General features: G+C 34.5%; 1 protein-coding gene across 2 annotated transcripts in view; it reads right to left on the bottom strand.

Annotated features, from left to right (window-relative positions):
- Positions 1–20,051, bottom strand: part of LOC138315010 (mitogen-activated protein kinase kinase kinase 20-like) — a 50,363-nt gene that overhangs the window by 20,866 nt on the left and 9,446 nt on the right. For both annotated transcript variants that reach the window (XM_069255720.1, XM_069255719.1), the window contains exons 12-16: positions 19,978–20,022; positions 19,648–19,675; positions 19,140–19,276; positions 18,779–18,841; positions 18,322–18,417 (exon numbers count right to left, since the gene is read on the bottom strand). In XM_069255720.1, the coding sequence (XP_069111821.1) occupies positions 18,322–18,417; positions 18,779–18,841; positions 19,140–19,276; positions 19,648–19,675; positions 19,978–20,022 (369 nt within the window). The remainder of the gene's footprint in view (positions 1–18,321; positions 18,418–18,778; positions 18,842–19,139; positions 19,277–19,647; positions 19,676–19,977; positions 20,023–20,051) is intronic.

The raw sequence follows: 20,051 nt of genomic DNA, 5'->3' as shown, positions 1-20,051 counted from the left end.
AGACAATTAAAAGAGAACATACAGACATACTGGGATAGAGGCTTTTGTACTTAATTAAAGTTCAAATTTCTGTGTAGCTTTGAAGACATCACAGCAAACATTGCCTCAAAACCATCTCAGCAAATTAGATTGTTTACATTAATTAGTGTGCCATACCTGTGATGAAACAAGTAAATTCAGGAAAATTCTACAGACAGGTTGGCGACCATTTTACATACTCTAATCATTACAATGAACGTTTTTGCCAGTAAGCTTTTGTCTCATGATGGGCTGGTTTTTTTTAGAATCTTTTTTTCCCCTCCAAATGGGAGATGAAACTAAAAAACTGTTTAAAAAATATTTTTATAACACTCGGTTAAAACTTGATAAATATACATTGTAACAATTCATTTTTTTCTTTTACAAATTTTATTGTGCTAATATAAACCATAATGAGAGTATATGTTGAAACCCTCTGGCACTACAAGTCATAAATGATGGCTGTTTTATAATCTTAGATACAAATTATTTGTGAATAAATATAAGGTACATTAGCAAATTATACCAAACATTTTAGGGGAATACCTTCATTGCAGACTACCTCATTTACGTTAAAAAAGTCTTTAAAAAGTCATTAAAATGAAATAAATTAATCATAAAAGTAATAATTCTAGGGAGAAGTCCAAGGTTTGTGACACAAATGAGCCAGAACCTGTGTTGACATTCAGTTGTTGAGTATACAACACAAAGGAAAATTCCATTAACGATTATAGAATTACTTCAAACAGCCTGATTCATTTGGCCTTAATGGAAACTCTGACAGTATGTTGGCTATAATTGAGCTGTTAATCTGAAAACCTAAATAGCTACATATCCACCAGATGACTTTTTAATCCCTGAACTTATGGACCAAAGAGTTTAACAACATCAGATTTTCATATTCACTTTAGCTGTAGTCTTAATGTCTACTCTTCCATATCTCTGTGAACTCCTTAAATCTCCAACTTATCCAGTCCCCACTATGGGGGTTTCCTACCTATATCTGTATTAAGTGACGTTGGAGTACACATGATAAACAATTGATACAGAATAGATTTTCTTTTGTTCCCAAGCTTCACACTAAATGTGGGCCGATTCCAATAATTCCTACAGCAGAACTCCAAAGTTTAAATTTTCGGAAGTTGTGCTGTCCAGACCATGAGATCCCTCAGAGACATTATTCTTAATTATCTCAAGATTCACCAAAGCATGCTGCATGCACCACATATATGCTGTATGGGTTAAATACTGGCTTTTCTCTAGCAGTGCTTTCTTATAATGGTTCATGACCTTCCAGCCTTCAGCTTGCCTACATCTATGTAGATACACAAAATAAACTTATTTCATTTGGAACACATTATATGTGTCATGGATGTTGAGAGAATTAAAAGTTGATCAAGATCCATGACATTAAGTGTCTTGGATGCTGAGATAAAAGTTGATATAGATTCATGGTCAATCATGGAATCAAAATTAACTAATACAATATAACTATATAGACCTACAGATAGACAACAGAAGCTTTTTCATATTCATTAGTTCAACGCCATGGCCCTTCCAGCAATTAAATGCTCCTATAACGATTGATGCACTCTCTATCTATATTCAGCTTCAGACAACTATTGGCAACATCTTGCCTTAGATGGAAATTTGGTTTTGATTGCTCTGTTATTCTATTATTTATGTTGTAAATTCTTCGAAATGCTCAGAATGAATGGCTATAGCTACAAGACAGATGAAGTACATGTATACAGTATATACCATGAACTGATGTGATCCTTACATGACTAAAACACTATAGGACATTACCATCTGTTAACATGAACAGTTAAAACCTGGGAACATTTCTTTTTAATTCTTACTTTAAGATCATGCATACAAATTGCTTCTATATGGTATATGCTGTGTCATGTACGACTCCATACTATATATAATGTTAGATCTACAAGCCGTTATCACTCAACATTACATATCTCAATAATTACATAACACCTGTGCAATCAGCAAAAACCTACCCTCTCACAAATTATTGAATTAATGCCTTTCTGGATAAAAAACACAGCAAAGTGTTTCTAAATTTTTCTTCACCTTTAATGTAACTTTTTCCTATAGCAGCTGTACCTGGAGTCTTTATAATGATAGTAAGTAGAGTCTATCTGATGGAGTGCTTCACTCTAGTGCTATCACTGTACACTACAACTCTCTTTATAATATGTTTCCAACACATCTAAAAACCTCAAACTTGTAAACTGTCCCACATTCTCTTACTTCTAAAGCTTCCCGATCGACACTGTTATAAATTTTATCTCTACTTACATAAATTTACACAGGAAAAAATGTTTGAAGTCCATGAGGTTTCTTCCTTGATGTAAGTTATAAGCTACCACTTAAAGCTACATTAGTTCTGTAATATTACCACACAGATAACATTGACACTCCTAAGTTGTGAAAAATCTACCACAACAAGAACCATATCCTACAGATATAAATATATTAATTATACAATATCACAACCTCCAGCATTCTTCGCAACAACGCTTGTATCTCTGACATCCCCAAATAACAACTCATCAAGTTATCACATTTATTCTGCTTGATTCATCACTATAAGCCCAATTTCAATAACATACTTCATGATATCATTAAACTTGAAACTGAACATCACTCATGCTCAAATAGATTTTTTTTTAAATACACTTGAATTTGTAACATACGTTAACATGTATCTGATTAAAACTTCAATCAAAGAGAAATTCCACGGGGATTTTATGACTGGTTGACAGGTACTGATGGTGACAGCTAATACAAAATGGAACTTTAATCATAGATTGAAACTTTAAGTACCACAAATTTAAATAATCACAAAGTTTTAATCTCTTTTAAGGAAAACTTCAATTTTAATTTACATATATTTTTTAGTAATGAAATCAAAGAAAAATCATAAAATTACATTACGGTGTTTTAAGATTCATTGGAACATTTTGAAAAAAAAAAAAAATTAAATCCCGATCACTAAGTATGTGCACTTAGACAATTTATGGTTTTGATTTGTCAACATAATCATAATGTGATTTCTGAGAATGATATGATACATAATAGTAACAGAAAACCTCAGTCAATTTACGAATAATAAAAATACTTACATCAAACAAAATTTAAAATACATCGAGTCAGTCCATTTAAAGGTGACAATTTGATCTACAAAGTGTTGAAAACTTAAGAACACTTCACATTCTCTGTTCTTGTTTTTAAGATAGAATCAAATATATATCAATGCATTATTGAATGTAGCTGTAAGAGTGCATGGTTGCCAGGCTTTAATATGAGTTTATATGGTCATTGCTCGTATACATGCATCTGCTAAAATTATAACTGTGAAAGCTAAATATTGAGAATTTACATGAGGTAAAAACGGTACAAAGCTAGTACCGGTACATAAATAATCCAAACTAAAAGGGCCAAAATAAATTCAAAGTAAAATCAACATCATTTCCATGGAATATATATTCAGCTACTATAGGGCCTTCTTCAGTCCAAAAATATGAAGAAATGTGAATTTACAAGAATCAGAAAAAGGCCTTTATTCGTATAGATGCATTATGTTTTGTAAGGCATAGTTGAAAGTTATGCCATGGCTAGAACATGGACGAAAGCCTACAATGTATTTATTGGTCAGTTTCAGTTTCAATTTCCTTTTTTTTTAAGTTTACAACATATTGGAATAATGAAACATAACAAAATACATATACAATCACATGGAAATTGTCTGGTTATATATTTTTAAGGCAGTCACTTCATATAATCTAAAAGTTGTTAACAATCACCAGTATCCAGAAATAACCTGAATGACCTAGATCTATAGGAATCTTGGATGGAAATGGACATTAAGTTCCTTATAATTGGTTTGCACATTACTTCATATCTTTAGACTGTAACATATGATAGGTGTCAGGGTACACCTTAATTATATAGAGAGAAATCATATGAAGATTTCTGCATTTTTGAACTCTGTGACAGCATATGTGAAATATTTCATTTCAGATATGATTCAGTATTTTGACACAAACATATATTAAAACCACAAAAATTACTGACAGGGCTTTAATTCTCATGTCTCTGAGTTTGCCGAATTTATATGTTTGAGATTTCAACAGAATTATCAGTGTATCCTACTGAGGAACTCTCCAGCCCGATAACGCTCTGTGTTAGGGCACTTGTTGTTCCATTGCGTCTGCACAATGCTGCATTCTATTGGAGCACAATCTCTCGTTTGTGCCTACAAACATTGGTAATGGAGACAATATAAACAAGACTATCTTTTCCTGTCAGTTAATATGACAGAGAACAGTACCGTCCTATGATTTTATCACGGTGCCTCCCTATATTTCTGTCGCCATTTCTATGTCCATTTGACCAGTTAGGCTGTGGCGGAGACAGTGTCCACTGATAGGACCAGCCACTGGACCAGATAAGGACTTACCTATAGTCCATATCTACAGCTAGCTGGAAATCATCACAGCACATTAAACATAATGACACTTGTCAGTCTGAAACCACATCACAAAAACACATTTCTTGTTTGACATGGGCATCAGGCAGTATAATGGCTGATAAGTTTTTCAACTACATATATAGGGCAAGAGTCTCTTAGTTCACTTATAAGCATTCACTACTACATTTGGTACACAAATAATCAACTAGGGACACTTACTTTTGGAAATGCTTTTTAATTATATCCATGACATATACAGTTAATTAAAAATGATTTCCATTGTACATTCGACAACATGAATGTATGTACCACTCTAAACTTAAGGTTCAGTTTTCTTGCAGTGCTGGTCTGATAATGAAAATGGATTGTTTTAGTTATAAGTTTGTATATATATATAAGATTAAATTGGTGGCATTTTAGGATGATAAACTGTTTTGTACAGATTTAAAAATGACCATCCAAATCCGATGCCATCCTTTAGGCTGCTGTTTGGTTTCCAACACATACATTGGTCAATTAAGTTACTCTAAATACTGGAACATTAACTTTCAATAATATCTTCTTTTATATTAGATTATCTCCCTTGCATGATCACACTGAAAGCTTTTTCAGATCAGAGCCAAATCATGGTATGTATATGTATAGTTCCACATCATCATATAGTTAACAATCTTGTTGATTTTCTTTTTATTTGAAACAATTTTATTTGCTTTTTCCACATATATTATTAATAGTACAAAGACAGATTACAAGATATCACTTTCTCACTCACTTTCTCCCTTGGAAGAGGTACATGTGGTACACAGTAAAAAAGTATTTGAAATCCAAGATTATCTTGTTGAGTTTTGATCAGTTGGCTTTTTATTATAAAAAAAAATGTTTTCCTAAGACACAGATGAGACATAGAAATTAAGTAACCCCAAACAGAAATAATAGAGCCCAAACAGTAGGATACCTATAACTCTACACATTGCCTACCTGTTCTCCATTGTATACTGTACCTATTTGAATATGATATCAGAGACTTGCCATGCTAACATATGTATCTTCTACTGACAACAACATCCCATTCGATTGGAATTAATCATTCCATGCAATAGTTTCAGACCACAGTTTGCAAAAACGTATATTTGATATATATCAAAAATCTTTATTATTTAGAATTTCTAATACACATCAACATTGTTTTATTCATATAAATAAACCTTGCCTATATGCTAAATGGCAAAATAGCAAACTCATACACATGAAGCAACAAAAAGACTTTGTGAACATACAGATGATGGGAGATACTGGTAACTGTACGGTAATCATGTTTTTCCCCTGCTCCTAATTCTGCCTTGCCAATCAGAGCTTCCCCACAGTGTGACGGATCACAGACCAGGCCCCCTGGAGGGGCGCTCCGTCTGGGACTAAGGGAGATAACACCAGTACGTCACCAAGGTAAAACTTCACCTCCACATCATTTAAGTTCAAATCCTGACATTTCCTGATTTTATGAAGACAAGGTTTAGACAAGATCTACATGGATTTTATCTTTATCTTTCAAGTTAAACCCTAAAACATACACTTGATGATTCATAAAGATTTGGTGGTCATTGGAGTTTATTAAGGCATCATTCTAGTTATATTGTACAGAACTATGGTGGTTTAAGGTAATTTCCAGTATCAGTTTTCAATATAAACAAAGCTTGAATAATGAATATTACATTTATAAACTTCACATTTATCATCATTTTGGTTATAATAAAATCTCTCTCTGTGGTTACTTTAACCTTCAATTACATATTACATGATGTAACTTAAATCCCTATATTTTCTGTTGAATCCAAAAGTTACTTATTTGTTGTTTCTATACTTGCATGTTGATGGTAGAGAAAACTAAATCAGACATTTAATTGGGGCTTTTTTTCCTAATTTTTTAAAAATCAAGTAAAATTATGTTTGACAAGTCTTTACAATCATGAAATTTCACTACATCATTAAGGTTCTACATCTTACAAGCATTTTCCTGCTGTTCCAGGATGCAGAGGGCAGATTTAAGCATCATAGGGAGACTGATGATGTAATTAAGTTTCAACAGAGGCACTGTCGATTATCATGTTGCCTCATGCGGGTACATATGGTCTTACTATAAGTGTAATATTAAGCTTATATTTAAATGAACGTCCTCAAAGAAATTACATTCTGTAATTCAATTATAAGTGTACATGTTATCACAGAGGCACAGTATATAGAAATCTGTGTGTCCGTGTTAGAGTACTTCTCATCCTCTCACCAGGCCTACAATCCTTGTTTACAAAATCTACACATAATTAACTTCCTCTACACACAGAACAGAAAATGTGTCATTAATTATGACAGGAGTTCCACTAAAACAGAAAATTGCCACATTGATAGAGATCTGACCTACATATATATTGTACAGGGTATTAATTCATTGCTTCAAATTCTAATTCTGGCAAGATTTTTATAGCATTTATGCAGATTGCATGCTTGCTTCACTGCTATTATATTCATGCTACCTTTTAAATCAAACTGAAAATATAAACATAAAATCCAAATCAAAATTTAATAAGAACAAAGGAACAAATGCACACCAGCTATAACAATAATTATAAAGACCAAAATAATGCATAACTAAAGAATCTGCTGTACAAATAATGGGTATCTGCTGTATGGGTCTTCCCTACCTTCACCATAGACGATTACTCACTCTGTTTATTAAGTTGTTGGTAAACAAAATAAAGAGGTCATTGCTATTTAAATACCTATTAGGGTGTAGGCAACTATGTAACAGGTCTGGTGCCATTAGCCAAAGGTTTCATCACCATGATCCAGTAATAAAGATAATAATAATACAGATGAATTAATGATTATTTGGTTAGAATTTTGACTGCCTCAAATTGACAAAGGAATGTCCATTATTTGAGTATATCAGTAACATAGACAAAAGGTTCCCTGTCCAATAAATCATTTGTTTAGGGTGTGTTGGCTTCCAAAAAAATGAATAAAGCCTTGAAGGCCGGCACATGGTTCACTTTCTGAACGTTTGCTTTATGTTACAAAAGTCTTGTTCTTGAAAAAGGCAGAAATACCAGCTAGTGCATAGTGGTATGTTTACAATAACCAAAAACAAAGACATAATCACAGACTTTAAATAAACATTAATGACAAATCTAATTCTTCAGATCAACATTTTAAAGATTGTTTTAATTGTTGAAAATTTTATTTGTCTCCATTGTGGGACACTTAACGACACAGTCTCTCTCCCATATATGGCATGACTATCTAATTAGTGGTTGGTCATAAAGGGCGTCTATTTCAGAAAGGAGAAAGAAATGCTGCCCTTGGGATATGGAATAAAGGTCACAGAGAAAGTGAAGTATAAAATGTGGTGTTACCAATGTAATAGTCAAAAGTAGTGCTAGCTAAGGATGTCTTGTCTGCGATTAGAAATGCAGTCTACAAATAGAGCTATTTGAAGGATATGATAAATGATCATTAAAATGATTATACAGCTCAATAATTTGTTCATAGACAGTCCAGTGACACATAAAATCGTGTCCCACAGTTATAGTGACTTATTTACATGTAGCCATTGTCAAACATAAATGCATGCATTGATGTAAATAAATAGAATTACATAGCTAATGTCATTTTACATCTGACAATTGGACGATAACCTCAGGAAACTGAAGAATCAGGAGGTTTGCTAAATAAACTAGCTTTGATACCAAAATGTATTACCCTGCTGCAAACAGATGATAAGGTTATTGCCAAAACAATCTTTACAAATCAGAAAAAAGCTATTTCAAAGAAAAGCCAAAGAGATAAGATTCTTTTAATTAAGTTGCTGCATGCCTTTAAGCCTGAAAAATGAGATTTCTTTACGATCACAGCTACGACAAGAGTTACGTTGGATGCATAAATAGACAACAACAAAGGCTTTATATCTTATCTTTTACATGTATGTCGACTCATTATCAAAGAAAATCGGCATTAAGTCCTCAACCTTTATTTCTGTGTTGTGAATGCCATGAGGCAAAAGACAAGAGAGAAGTAATCCTGCTGATAACATTGTGTTTTCCTTTTCAATCAAAACAATCCAGTATAATTCCTACAGAGACTTCTGCCTTGAGCTGCTGCAGTCTTGCGTCACTGAATATAAAGTGTGTAATAATAACAACTCAGTAGACCCTGCCAATTCCGTCGTAACTTCATCATCCTGAGATTTATAGCTATCCAATAGGTTGGTAATTGACTTTGCCAGTTGTTTGTGCCATTGTGTTGTAATTTGGTTTGATGTCACTGACCAGACACTGCCGTTTAACACCAACAGTCAAACAGTAATGTCATGTCCAGCACGTAGACGATTCAATTTGGATGTGATCAGGAAACCTCAGACAGCAGACGGTCGTGTATTGATGAGGCTGGCAATGTTCCGAATAGGAAAAGTTCAACACAATTCATTGTTATACCAAGAGTATTCTTCAATGATTGCCTCATAGATTACTAGCACGGTTACATGCAAGGGAGATAACCATCCAGCAGACAGTAGAATTACAATGGCTGAGTACCATAATTAGTTTTTATTTCTTTATCACTGTGACAAATTAGAATTATTGTACAACCTGTCCTAAGAATTTAGAGATTTACTTCACAATTCTGGAAATGTATTCAATACAAATTCAATTACAGTCTAATGTAATAATAAAAGGCAATCATTTTAGTACACTTATATATAGGTCACCCTTGTAAAAAGAAATTTCAACTTCATACTGTGGTGATTACCTCAAGCAGCTTTAAGTTTAAATTGATTTGATAAAATATTTTGAAGAAATATCTCAAGATAAACAAATTCCTATCAGTATTTAAATTTACACTAGATTTCAAAAATGCTCAGCTAGCAAGACTTGGAAATGTGGGTTTTTTTAAATTCAAACTTTATTCCTCTTTTCATATTTAAAATAATCTGCTGTCAAGGAAAACATGTCATGGAAATGTCATGGCAGTCAATGCATTAGATAAGGACTGAAGGAGGAAATGTAAGATTGACACAAAAATAAATAGATAAATTCACAAATACTTTCCACGTAAGTGCCCACACTCCAAACAATAATCAAAATTGGTTGACTACTTTAATTTGTTATCAGATTGACTGACTTTTTTTTTTTATTTACCACACCTTACTAAATGTTGTCCTTTTTCTGTCTGGACATATGATCGGCTTCAGATGTCAGTCACACACCAAACAAAGGGACCAAAGCTAAATCTACCTATCACCCAGCTGTCAGTAGTTACATGTATATACATGTATACAGCTTTGTCACCTTAAAAAGGAAATCCACCTGGTCCTGATTAAACCCCAACTGACATGATCGAGATGGTGAAAATCAAATGATTGCGGCGCTGTGTAATTATTTCTGTCTGGACAGACTACAACATCCATGTCAGACAGAATTGTCCTGTCAACATCTTAAATACATAAACATATGTAATTTCTATCTAAGGGTTCTAATGTATACATGTTACATGGCTTTCCAAAGGAGAAAATAATGTAATAAGAGGCCTATTAGACCTGTATCAAGCTCAATCACACAATTATATGTAATTTGCAGGTACCGGATTGTCTGCCAGGCCAGGTGTATCACTGTATAATCATTAATTTTTATTTGTTTTTATACTTTATCCAACTTTCTGATTGGCAGATCCTTTTTCTTCATTTACTATGAAGAAAAAACCCGAGAATGGCGTGAAAACCTGACGTTATCATGACGTCACAATAGAGACATCGACGTTGCATATTGATTTATAAAAAACAATCCATTGGAAAATCAATGCGGATTCACACAGTTTGCAAACAAAATCTCTTTCATAACCAGATGAAGTTAAAAAATAGTCACATCAATGCTTAAGGTAGCTCCATACTTTTGGGAAAACCCATGTCATTTTTTTCTAACAGGTCTTATTTTCTTGCATTTATCATGTAGATTTCAAATCTGTAAAGATAAATGGGTGTTCTCGAACTACTTTTTGAGATATTTGAGCTTGAAATATACCATTCATGCAAATTTGCTGACCGAAAATAGAAAAATTCATAAAATTATGTTTTCTATAATATTAGGGTGAATGTAGTCTCGATCCTGTTGATTTTTTGTCCTAAATTTCTTACGATAGAACAATATACAAAACTATTTTATTTTTACAAATGCTAACTAATTTTTATTTCCCAGGACCGTTTCTATACGTAATTATCATGTTTTGCCATATTTTCGCCCGTAAAAAATCAATGAATAGGCCAAAAAGGAAATGAAAACCCATGTGAATTTCACAATATTTGTATATGATATGCCCAAGGTAATATGTTTTTTAAATATCATATAAAAACACGGGGTCCTTGATAAAAATTTCACAATTTTGTAAGCTTGAAGTTTGTAACTCGCAACCCTACCCCCATTTCATCCAGTGCTAAGATGGGTTATATTTGACTATTTTTTGAAAATCATGCCGCAAAAAAACATTCCACATCAGTTCATACGTTTTTGTGATATTATATCTGGTTTATGTCTGTTTGTTTTTATGATTTTCTCCAAATTGTGTGTTTAAAGGAAATACGCATGCGATTTTTTTAGAATTCCGGAATTTCGGTCCGACCGGGTCCCCTCTTATGATTTATAGCGACGGACGGCACTTCCGGTGTTTAAAAATCCATTCCCATTTACGACAGGGACCCGAAAAACCTCAGAGATACCATATAATTTTCACTTCACTGCTTTTATTTGATTTGTTTAATGATTTTAAACATTTAATAATCTATGTAGAAAATTTTCACCTATTGAAAAAATATCCAAGTGTGATGTCGTGGCGTATCGGAAACCATTCTAGAATTTAAACCAACCTCCGCAACTTCCGGTATAGCGTCATATGAATTGGCGCGATTTTCAAAAGTATGGACCTACCTTAAGTATCGTACAGAGTTGGATTTCTAAAATTATCTATGAATATATCATATAGAAACTAAATAAACCAAACAAAATACTCCTGATGTTCTAATGTCTTTTCCTACAATTTAATTTCTTCAATTCATAATTTTCACATAAAAAGATCCTCATGAAGTTGTTCTTCAAGTCATAATTTTCACATAAAAAGATCCTCATGAAGTTGTTCTATCAACAAGAGGGCCACTGAGGCAGAATTTGGTCATTAGTTCATGGAGACAAAAGACGAAAGAACTGTTTAACTGTAAACACACTCTTTAAGTTATATGTGCCATAATTTTCATACTCATGTATCAAGAAGAGCTTTTAATATGTTATTTATTCACCATCAAACGTTACCAACATTTTGATAATTACCCATAGGTCTGAGAGAGTGGTAGAATATTAGCCACCACTAAACATCAAACTTTCTTCCAGAAATCATCCAAATATTGTATCACAACAATCTGAGAAATATTATGGGTATACAGAAATCAAGTGATTTCAGAATTATTTCATGAGATTTGCTAATTTCGATCATACAAAGTAAGAATAAGAAGACAAATGAAAATCAGTAATATGGAAGATTAAGGAAGAGGGTGTTTGGGGGTAGGTGTAAGTGGAGGAAGTGAGGGTAAGGGTAAGTGGAAGGCGTGGGGGTAGGGGTAAGTGGAGGAAGTGAGGGTAAGGGTCAGTGGAAGGCGGTGGGGGTAGGGGTAAGTGGAGGGAGTGAGAGTAAGGGTCAGTGGAAGGAGTGGGGGTAGGGGTAAGTGGAAGGAGTGGGGGTAGGGGTAAGTGGTCGGAGAGGGGGTAGGGGTAAGTAGAGGGATTGGGGGTAGGGGTAAGTGGTTGCAGAGGGGGTAGGGGTTAGTAGAGGAAGAGGGGGTAGGGGTAATTGGAGGGAGTGGGGGTAGAGGTAAGCAGAGGGAGTTATTTACTGGAGGAATGTCTACTATGTCTACTACTGAGGGTCTGATTACAGTCTCACTTGTACATGTCTCACAGACATTTTAAGATAGCAGGCTTTTTATGATTTCAGAACTAACAGAGGATACCAAAATAATGAAAAACATGTATAAACAACAGGCTTTACACAAGGGAAAAGCCAACTGCCAACGTGAAATGTCAACGTACATTTGTCTCACATAGTTGTACATGGATTCCAGGGCTGATGGTATCATAGCATTACATGGATAATGTGTGACATGTACTCACTGAGAAAGTCAGGATGTGACGACATTCTCCGAGCGTATACACAACAATTACTTCTCATGGCATGATGCTGTCCTCTACAAATACACTCAACAATGGCCAACACGATTGTGAAAGGTGATCGCGAGTCGTAGGTTAAGGCAACTCCCCCAGGATGTTATAAGGAACAATACATAGTTTAAATGCTCCGGTTGGTGCAGCAGATTTGTCTGCATAAGGTTTATTACTTTGGTGTCTATGGGAGGGCTAAGTTGTAATTACACCTCAGTTAATGGATCAGTCGTATTAACACTTCATTCAATAGATCAGTGGTAGTTAAACTAAGGTCAATAGATAAGTCATAATTACATCTCAGTCAATGGATCAGTTGTAATTACACCTCAGTCAATGGATCAATGTAATTACACCTCAGTCAATGGATCAATTGTAATTACACCTCAGTCAATGGATCAGTTGTAATTACACCTCAGTCAATGGATCAATTGTAATTACACCTCAGTCAATGGATCAGTTGTAATTACACCTCAGTCAATGGATCAGTTGTAATTACACCTCAGTCAATGGATCAGTTGTAATTACACCTCAGTCAATGGATCAGTTGTAATTACACCTCAGTCAATGGATCAATTGTAATTACACCTCAGTCAATGGATCAGTTGTAATTACACCTCAGTCAATGGATCAGTTGTAATTACACCTCAGTCAATGGATCAGTTGTAATTACACCTCAGTCAATGGATCAGTCATAATTACACTTCAGTCAATGGATCGGTTGTAATTACACCTGAGTCAATGGATCAATTGTAATTACACCTGAGTCAATGGATCAATTGTAATTACACCTAATTCAATGGATCAGATGTAAGTACACCTCAGTCAATGGATCAGTTGTAATTACATCTCAGTCAATGGATCAGTTGTAATTACACCTCAGTCAATGGATCAGTTGTAATTACACCTCAGTCAATGGATCAATTGTAATTACACCTAATTCAATGGATCAGATGTAAGTACACCTCAGTCAATGGATCAGTTGTAATTACACCTCAGTCAATGGATCAGTTGTAATTACACCTCAGTCAATGGATCAGTTGTAATTACACCTCAGTCAATGGATCAGTTGTAATTACACCTCAGTCAATGGATCATTTGTAATTACAGCTCAGTCAATGGATCAGTTGTAATTACACCTCAGTCAATGGATCAGTTGTAATTACACCTCAGTCAATGGATCAGTTGTAATTACACCTCAGTCAATGGATCAGTTGTAATTACACCTCAGTCAATGGATCAGTTGTAATTACACCTCAGTCAATGGATCAGTTGTAATTACACCTCAGTCAATGGATCAGTTGTAATAACACCTCAGTCAATGGATCAGTTGTAATTACACCTCAGTCAATGGATCAGTTGTAATAACACCTCAGTCAATGGATCAGTTGTAATTACACCTCAGTCAATGGATCAGTTGTAATTACACCTCAGTCAATGGATCAGTTGTAATTACACCTGAGTCAATGGATCAGTTGTAATTACACCTGAGTCAATGGATCAGTTGTAATTACACCTCAGTCAATGGATCAGTTGTAATTACACCTCAGTCAATGGATCAGTTGTAATTACACCTCAGTCAATGGATCAGTTGTAATTACACCTCAGTCAATGGATCAGTTGTAATTACACCTCAGTCAATGGATCAGTTGTAATGACACCTCAGTCAGTGGATCAGTTGTAATTACACCTCAGTCAATGGATCAGTTGTAATTACACCTCAGTCAATGGATCAGATGTAATTACACATGAGACAATGGATCAATGTCACTCTAAATCAGTACAATTGGAGATCTCCAATGTCTCTACCAAATTAGGACAGTTGGAGATCTCTGATGTCTCTACCAAATCAGGACAGTTGGAGATCTCTGATGTCTCTACCAAATCAGGACAGTTGGAGATCTCTGATGTCTCTACCAAATCAGGACAGTTGGAGATCTCTGATGTCTCTACCAAATCAGGACAGTTGGAGATCTCTGATGTCTCTACCAAATCAGGACAGTTGGAGATCTCTGATGTCTCTGCCAAATCAAGACAATTGGAGATCTCTGTTGTCTCTACCAAATCAGGACAGTTGGAGATCTCTGATGTCTACCAAATCAGGACAGTAGGAGATCTCTGATGTCTCTACCAAATCAGGACAGTTGGAGATCTCTGATGTCTCTACCAAATCAGGATAGTTGGAAATCTCTGATGTCTCTACCAAATCAGGACATTTGGAGATCTCTGATGTCTCTACCAAATCAGGACAGTTGGAGATCTCTGATGTCTCTACCAAATCAGGACAGTTGGAGATCTCTGATGTCTCTACCAATTCAGGACAGTTGGAGATCTCTGATGTCTCTACCAAATCAGGACAGTTGGAGATCTCTGATGTCTCTACCAAATCAGGACAGTTGGAGATCTCTGATGTCTCTACCAAATCAGGACAGTTGGAGATCTATGATGTCTCTGCCGATTTCTCAAAACAAACTTCAGTCAAAAACTGACTTAAGTCTATTTGATTCACATAAGTTACAAAAGGAGAAAAACTTAGGTTTTGACTTAAGTCTGTACTTTTGTTTTGAGAAATCAGTGCCAGAGCAGTTGGAGATCTCTGATGTCTCTACCAAATCAGGACAGTTGGAGATCTCAGATGTCTCTACCAAATCAGGACAGTTGGAGATCTTTGATGTCTCTACGGATTTCTCGAAACAAACTTCAGTCAAAAACTGACTCAAGTCAATTTGATTCACATAAGTTACAAAAGGAGAAAAACTTAAGTTTTGACTTAAGTCTGTACTTTTGTTTTGAGAAATCAGTGCCAGGACAGTTGGAGATCTCTGATGTCTCTACCAAATCGAGACAGTTGGAGAGATCTTATGTCTCTACCAAATCGAGACAGTTGGAGAGATCTTATGTCTCTACCAAATCAGGACAGTTGGAGATCTCTACCAGCTGGCCAGGATTGATTAAAATATCTGGAGCTCTTCCAATCCACATGCAGTACCATGGACAGACACACCTTTTACCAGCTTATCCTTTAGATCAGATCAAGCCACTGATAGATCTTCATGCATGTACTGGTCCCTGAACATCGCACATGGTATGCTTTTGAACTGCCTCATGTTTGTAATAAATGTCCAATTGTATCAATGATGATCCTTTCATTTACAACAGAACAGCTTAAACACATATTTGCTGAAATAGCTATAAGCTCAAATCAAAACATTTATCAATACCAATTACCTTAAGTTGGTATTCTTAAATAGAGGGACTATCTGCTGCATTGCCATAGGTTATGAGAAAATGCCAGTAAGGAAATACTTATTATTTTTAAATAAAAAATAATTCAAAAATATTTTGCACCATGATTATACTTCAAATGCTAAACATTATTGTTACAATGTCATTTCATTTATTAATTAAATGATAAAAAAGAAAAAGAGTGTAGGTAACAACTTTATGAGGCCATGAGATGATCGCAAGGTCAGTTTAAAAGGAGCAGTCAGTCGATTGTTTTGTAACAAAAGGGCATAACACTAAAAAGAATAGAAAGAAGACAATGTTCTTACTATATACTAATCATAGTATGAACAACCCCACTCAATTTGTCAAGTGATACATTGTAGTCACTGTTCATACAAGTGTTGATCCAGGTTGAATACTATAGTATCTATGGGCTGCAATGGCAACTGTGTCATTGGGGGTCAAACTACAGGAGCAATAAACTGCCTGTAACACAATGACAAAGAAAGATAACTCTTCCAGCAAACTTCATACAACAGTCATTCCATATTTCTGTATTATGATGTCAAGGGTACACGTACTTTATATCACAAATCCAAATTATCATTATAAACAATACCATTAAAGGTTAAGCATGAACTAGGGAACAGTTTGCTGACTTTGTTAAATTTTCAAGTTTTAGGTTCAAAAGCAATTCCCTTTATAAGTGTACTATCAATACCAGTGGCAGTGAAACCTAACTGTTGTGGGGAGGGAGTCACTCTGGTGTTGTCAGCATCAATAAAGGATGTAAGAACATGGAAACAGAATCCAGGCCAAGACGACCTACCTGGACATGTTACACCGACATACCATCATGTCAGTGTCTGTAACTAGCCTGACTACCACACACTGACGTCTGGCTGGTGTTAGGTAATACATTCTCTGTTACATCAGGCTAACCAGGCCAGACCCTCTGTGAAACACAGATGTTCAGGTTAAAGTCATCACCAATCACATCCTCTATCACCAGCAATTGTTCTTGTTCCCCAGGTGTGGTTATAATGGCACAGGGAGAGGCCAAGGTAATAAGTCGGGCTTAACATTTCAACGTAAGGGTCAAAGTAAATCAGGACAAATGGGATCTGTAATGGTAACTGGATCAGGGTGATGCTCAGGATCTCAATGGTAGTGATGCAAGGTCAAGAAGCTTTCCCACTATATAACTTTGGTAAAGGTCAACTACATTTCCTGCCTCAGAATCAAGGCTGTCAGGTCAAAAAACTACGACAAGAAAACCCATAAACCAATGTCAACAAATCTTCAACTTTATACAGGGTAAAGAATTTCAAAATCTCATACTCATCAAAAGATATGGGTGTACTGCCTTCACATAGTTAAAACTTTGAAATATGAATGTTTTCAATAAAAAATATTTTTAAAAGTTGGCCAAAGGCAAATCACATAGAAACACTTTCAACCTGGGACACAGAGAGTATTGTTATGCATGACGCCACCAAGACTGCTGACACTGTCTATACCAACATCAATCACCTATATATTGCCTTTTCAATGAAGGCGACACACCGGGTAAGTAACATTTCAACAAACTGTACAACAATTACTCATTACAAAGCAGAGACCTGTAATTATAAGGGATTAGAAATATCACTCATTAAGTATCACACTCTTGTAGCTATAACATAACTGATATTTAAAGACACAGTATGAAGCTAACACATTTGTTGTATATAAATCTGAGTGATGCTAGCAGTGTATTAAATATCAAAATGATAAAAGTTTCTTTAAATCTTCAAGTTTGATTGAACACACATGTGTTGTGAATCTCAGTTTTGAAGTTAGAGATTTTCTAAATACTTCAGAACATCAATAAAAAGGTACAAAAATGGCATCTTGATTTGACTCAACCTCTGTTTTATATTTCATACTTTCTTTATTATTTTTTCCCTATCGAGTGTCAGTTTTATTTGCTATGTGATCCGTTGAACTTCGGGTAACAAAATACATCTAAAATTACTATACTGCTGTAATGCCTGACAACCAAAGTTCCAATCTAATATGATAACAAGATTTATGACAGAAAAACCTCAAACCGAAATACTTAAAACTGTCATGAAATGCTGAGTGGCTGTTATAGCAGATGTCAAACACACCAAGCAGGGGTAGGGGAGATAACTCTAACTTAAAGTTCTTGGTAGTAATACTGCAAGAGTACTGCTGACATTGTATTGAATTTGAGTTGGTTTGTTGATTTTTCCGTTATTCTATTCTGCATTGTCATCTCTCCTTTTTGTTTGTATCATCAATAGACATGTCTCGGGAATTAGTCTAAGATCCTACCTTATCCGAGGTTCCTTTTCTGAGATGATGACCAAATATACATGTAACTGTCACCTTCCTGTTAACTGGGGATGTAGCTCTTTCTCTAGGGACATTCTGAAATGTTCAAACCAACACAACCTTGGCAGACATTCTCAGTATAATTATGGTGCTTGTACATTTTCTGTTCGACCATAATTAGAGTCAGACTTTAGGATATAACGAAAAAAGCTTGATGTCAATACCATATATATATATCACCATGTCAATATTTGAGATTTTATCCTGTTGATATAACAAAATATTAACAGATTTATATACTAAATATGATATTGGATTGAAACAGATTGAATTGCTATGTTTGATAATTACAACTACTGATATCTATTAATGATAGTACCATTAACATTAACAAGTTCAAATGCAGATTATTTTCACATTTCACTATATAAGCATTAATCAATATCATGACACTTACTGTGGATAATGGTGGAAAGTTCAGGAGTCGGTGATTATGTGCTTTCAAAAGTTCTATCTCCGTCTGAAATGGGAATACCTCTGTTGTTAGAAATGAAATTTAATATTTACCGTATATGTGACGGCAAATAAGACGCATCCAATAAAGATAATTTTGTATATTATTTTTATTGAAAAAACAATAAATATTCAATATGTATATTATTTTTATTGACAAAACAATAAATATTCAATATGTGTAATGTGTCAATGTTTGCTGATATAAAAGTTGATAAGGTTTTGAATTATTTAAATGTACATTATTGTTTAGAATTATTTAGATGTTTATTTCTGTAGTAGTGATTGGGAGAGGTGATACATACAAACAGTTCTAGGATGTGTCCAACAGACATAATGCCCATATTCTTCAGGTCTGCTTGGTTCATCAGCAGTAGGCGTCTCCCAGTGATGTGGTTATTGATGAACAGGTCAGCATACATCGCAAGGTCATTTGTGTGACCTTCAAAATATAATATAATACATGTGTAACAAATATATATATATCATTATGATTATGACAACTGAGAATAAAAAATGTGCCTTTAACTGTATCTGTTAGTGGAAATTGTTTGGAGCTAGGTCATTGTGTACAAACATGTGATACAATAAATTACTGTAATTAAAATGACTCAGGACTCAGAATCAGTAAGTCTGGTCCTTTTTTGAGATGTATAACAATAATTTATAGTACTCATGTTTTCGTTTCTTCTTCAGTTGCTTACGTTTGTTTTAACCACAGTCAAACCTGTCACAAACATGAGTTTTGATACCATTCAACTTTTCTATTCTGATAATAATTAATGTCTTATGTGTTAATTAAACTATACTTACCATTATGTAACTGTTTTATCCACTGATACTGAAACAAGAAATCACACCACACTTTAATACAAATACCCTACAGATTCCTATAGATCAAGATTTCCAGATCACTGACAATAACTTCAGCATGGACATTGAGCATACTGTGTGTACTAACCAGTTTTCAGTTTTTAGAAATGGAATACAATGCAGTTCATATTGACAGATCAATCTGTTTATGATGTTAATACAAATCTTAAACATTAGCATAGAAAACATCAGATATATAGGAGGAAGGACTTTCAATAAACCTTTCATCTCTAATATAGTCATGTAATACATCAGCTGAGACTATCTTACCACATCTACTTCTCTCCATGTGTTAACATCATAGGAATCCAATTTCTGTTGGGGAAAAAAAGGAACAGAACAAG

This window comes from Argopecten irradians, chromosome 2 (genome assembly GCF_041381155.1).
Source record: "Argopecten irradians isolate NY chromosome 2, Ai_NY, whole genome shotgun sequence".
In the NCBI taxonomy this organism is placed as follows: domain Eukaryota; kingdom Metazoa; phylum Mollusca; class Bivalvia; order Pectinida; family Pectinidae; genus Argopecten; species Argopecten irradians.
The sequence above is the reverse complement of the archived record's forward strand: the minus strand, read 5'-3'. Positions and strand labels throughout refer to the sequence as shown.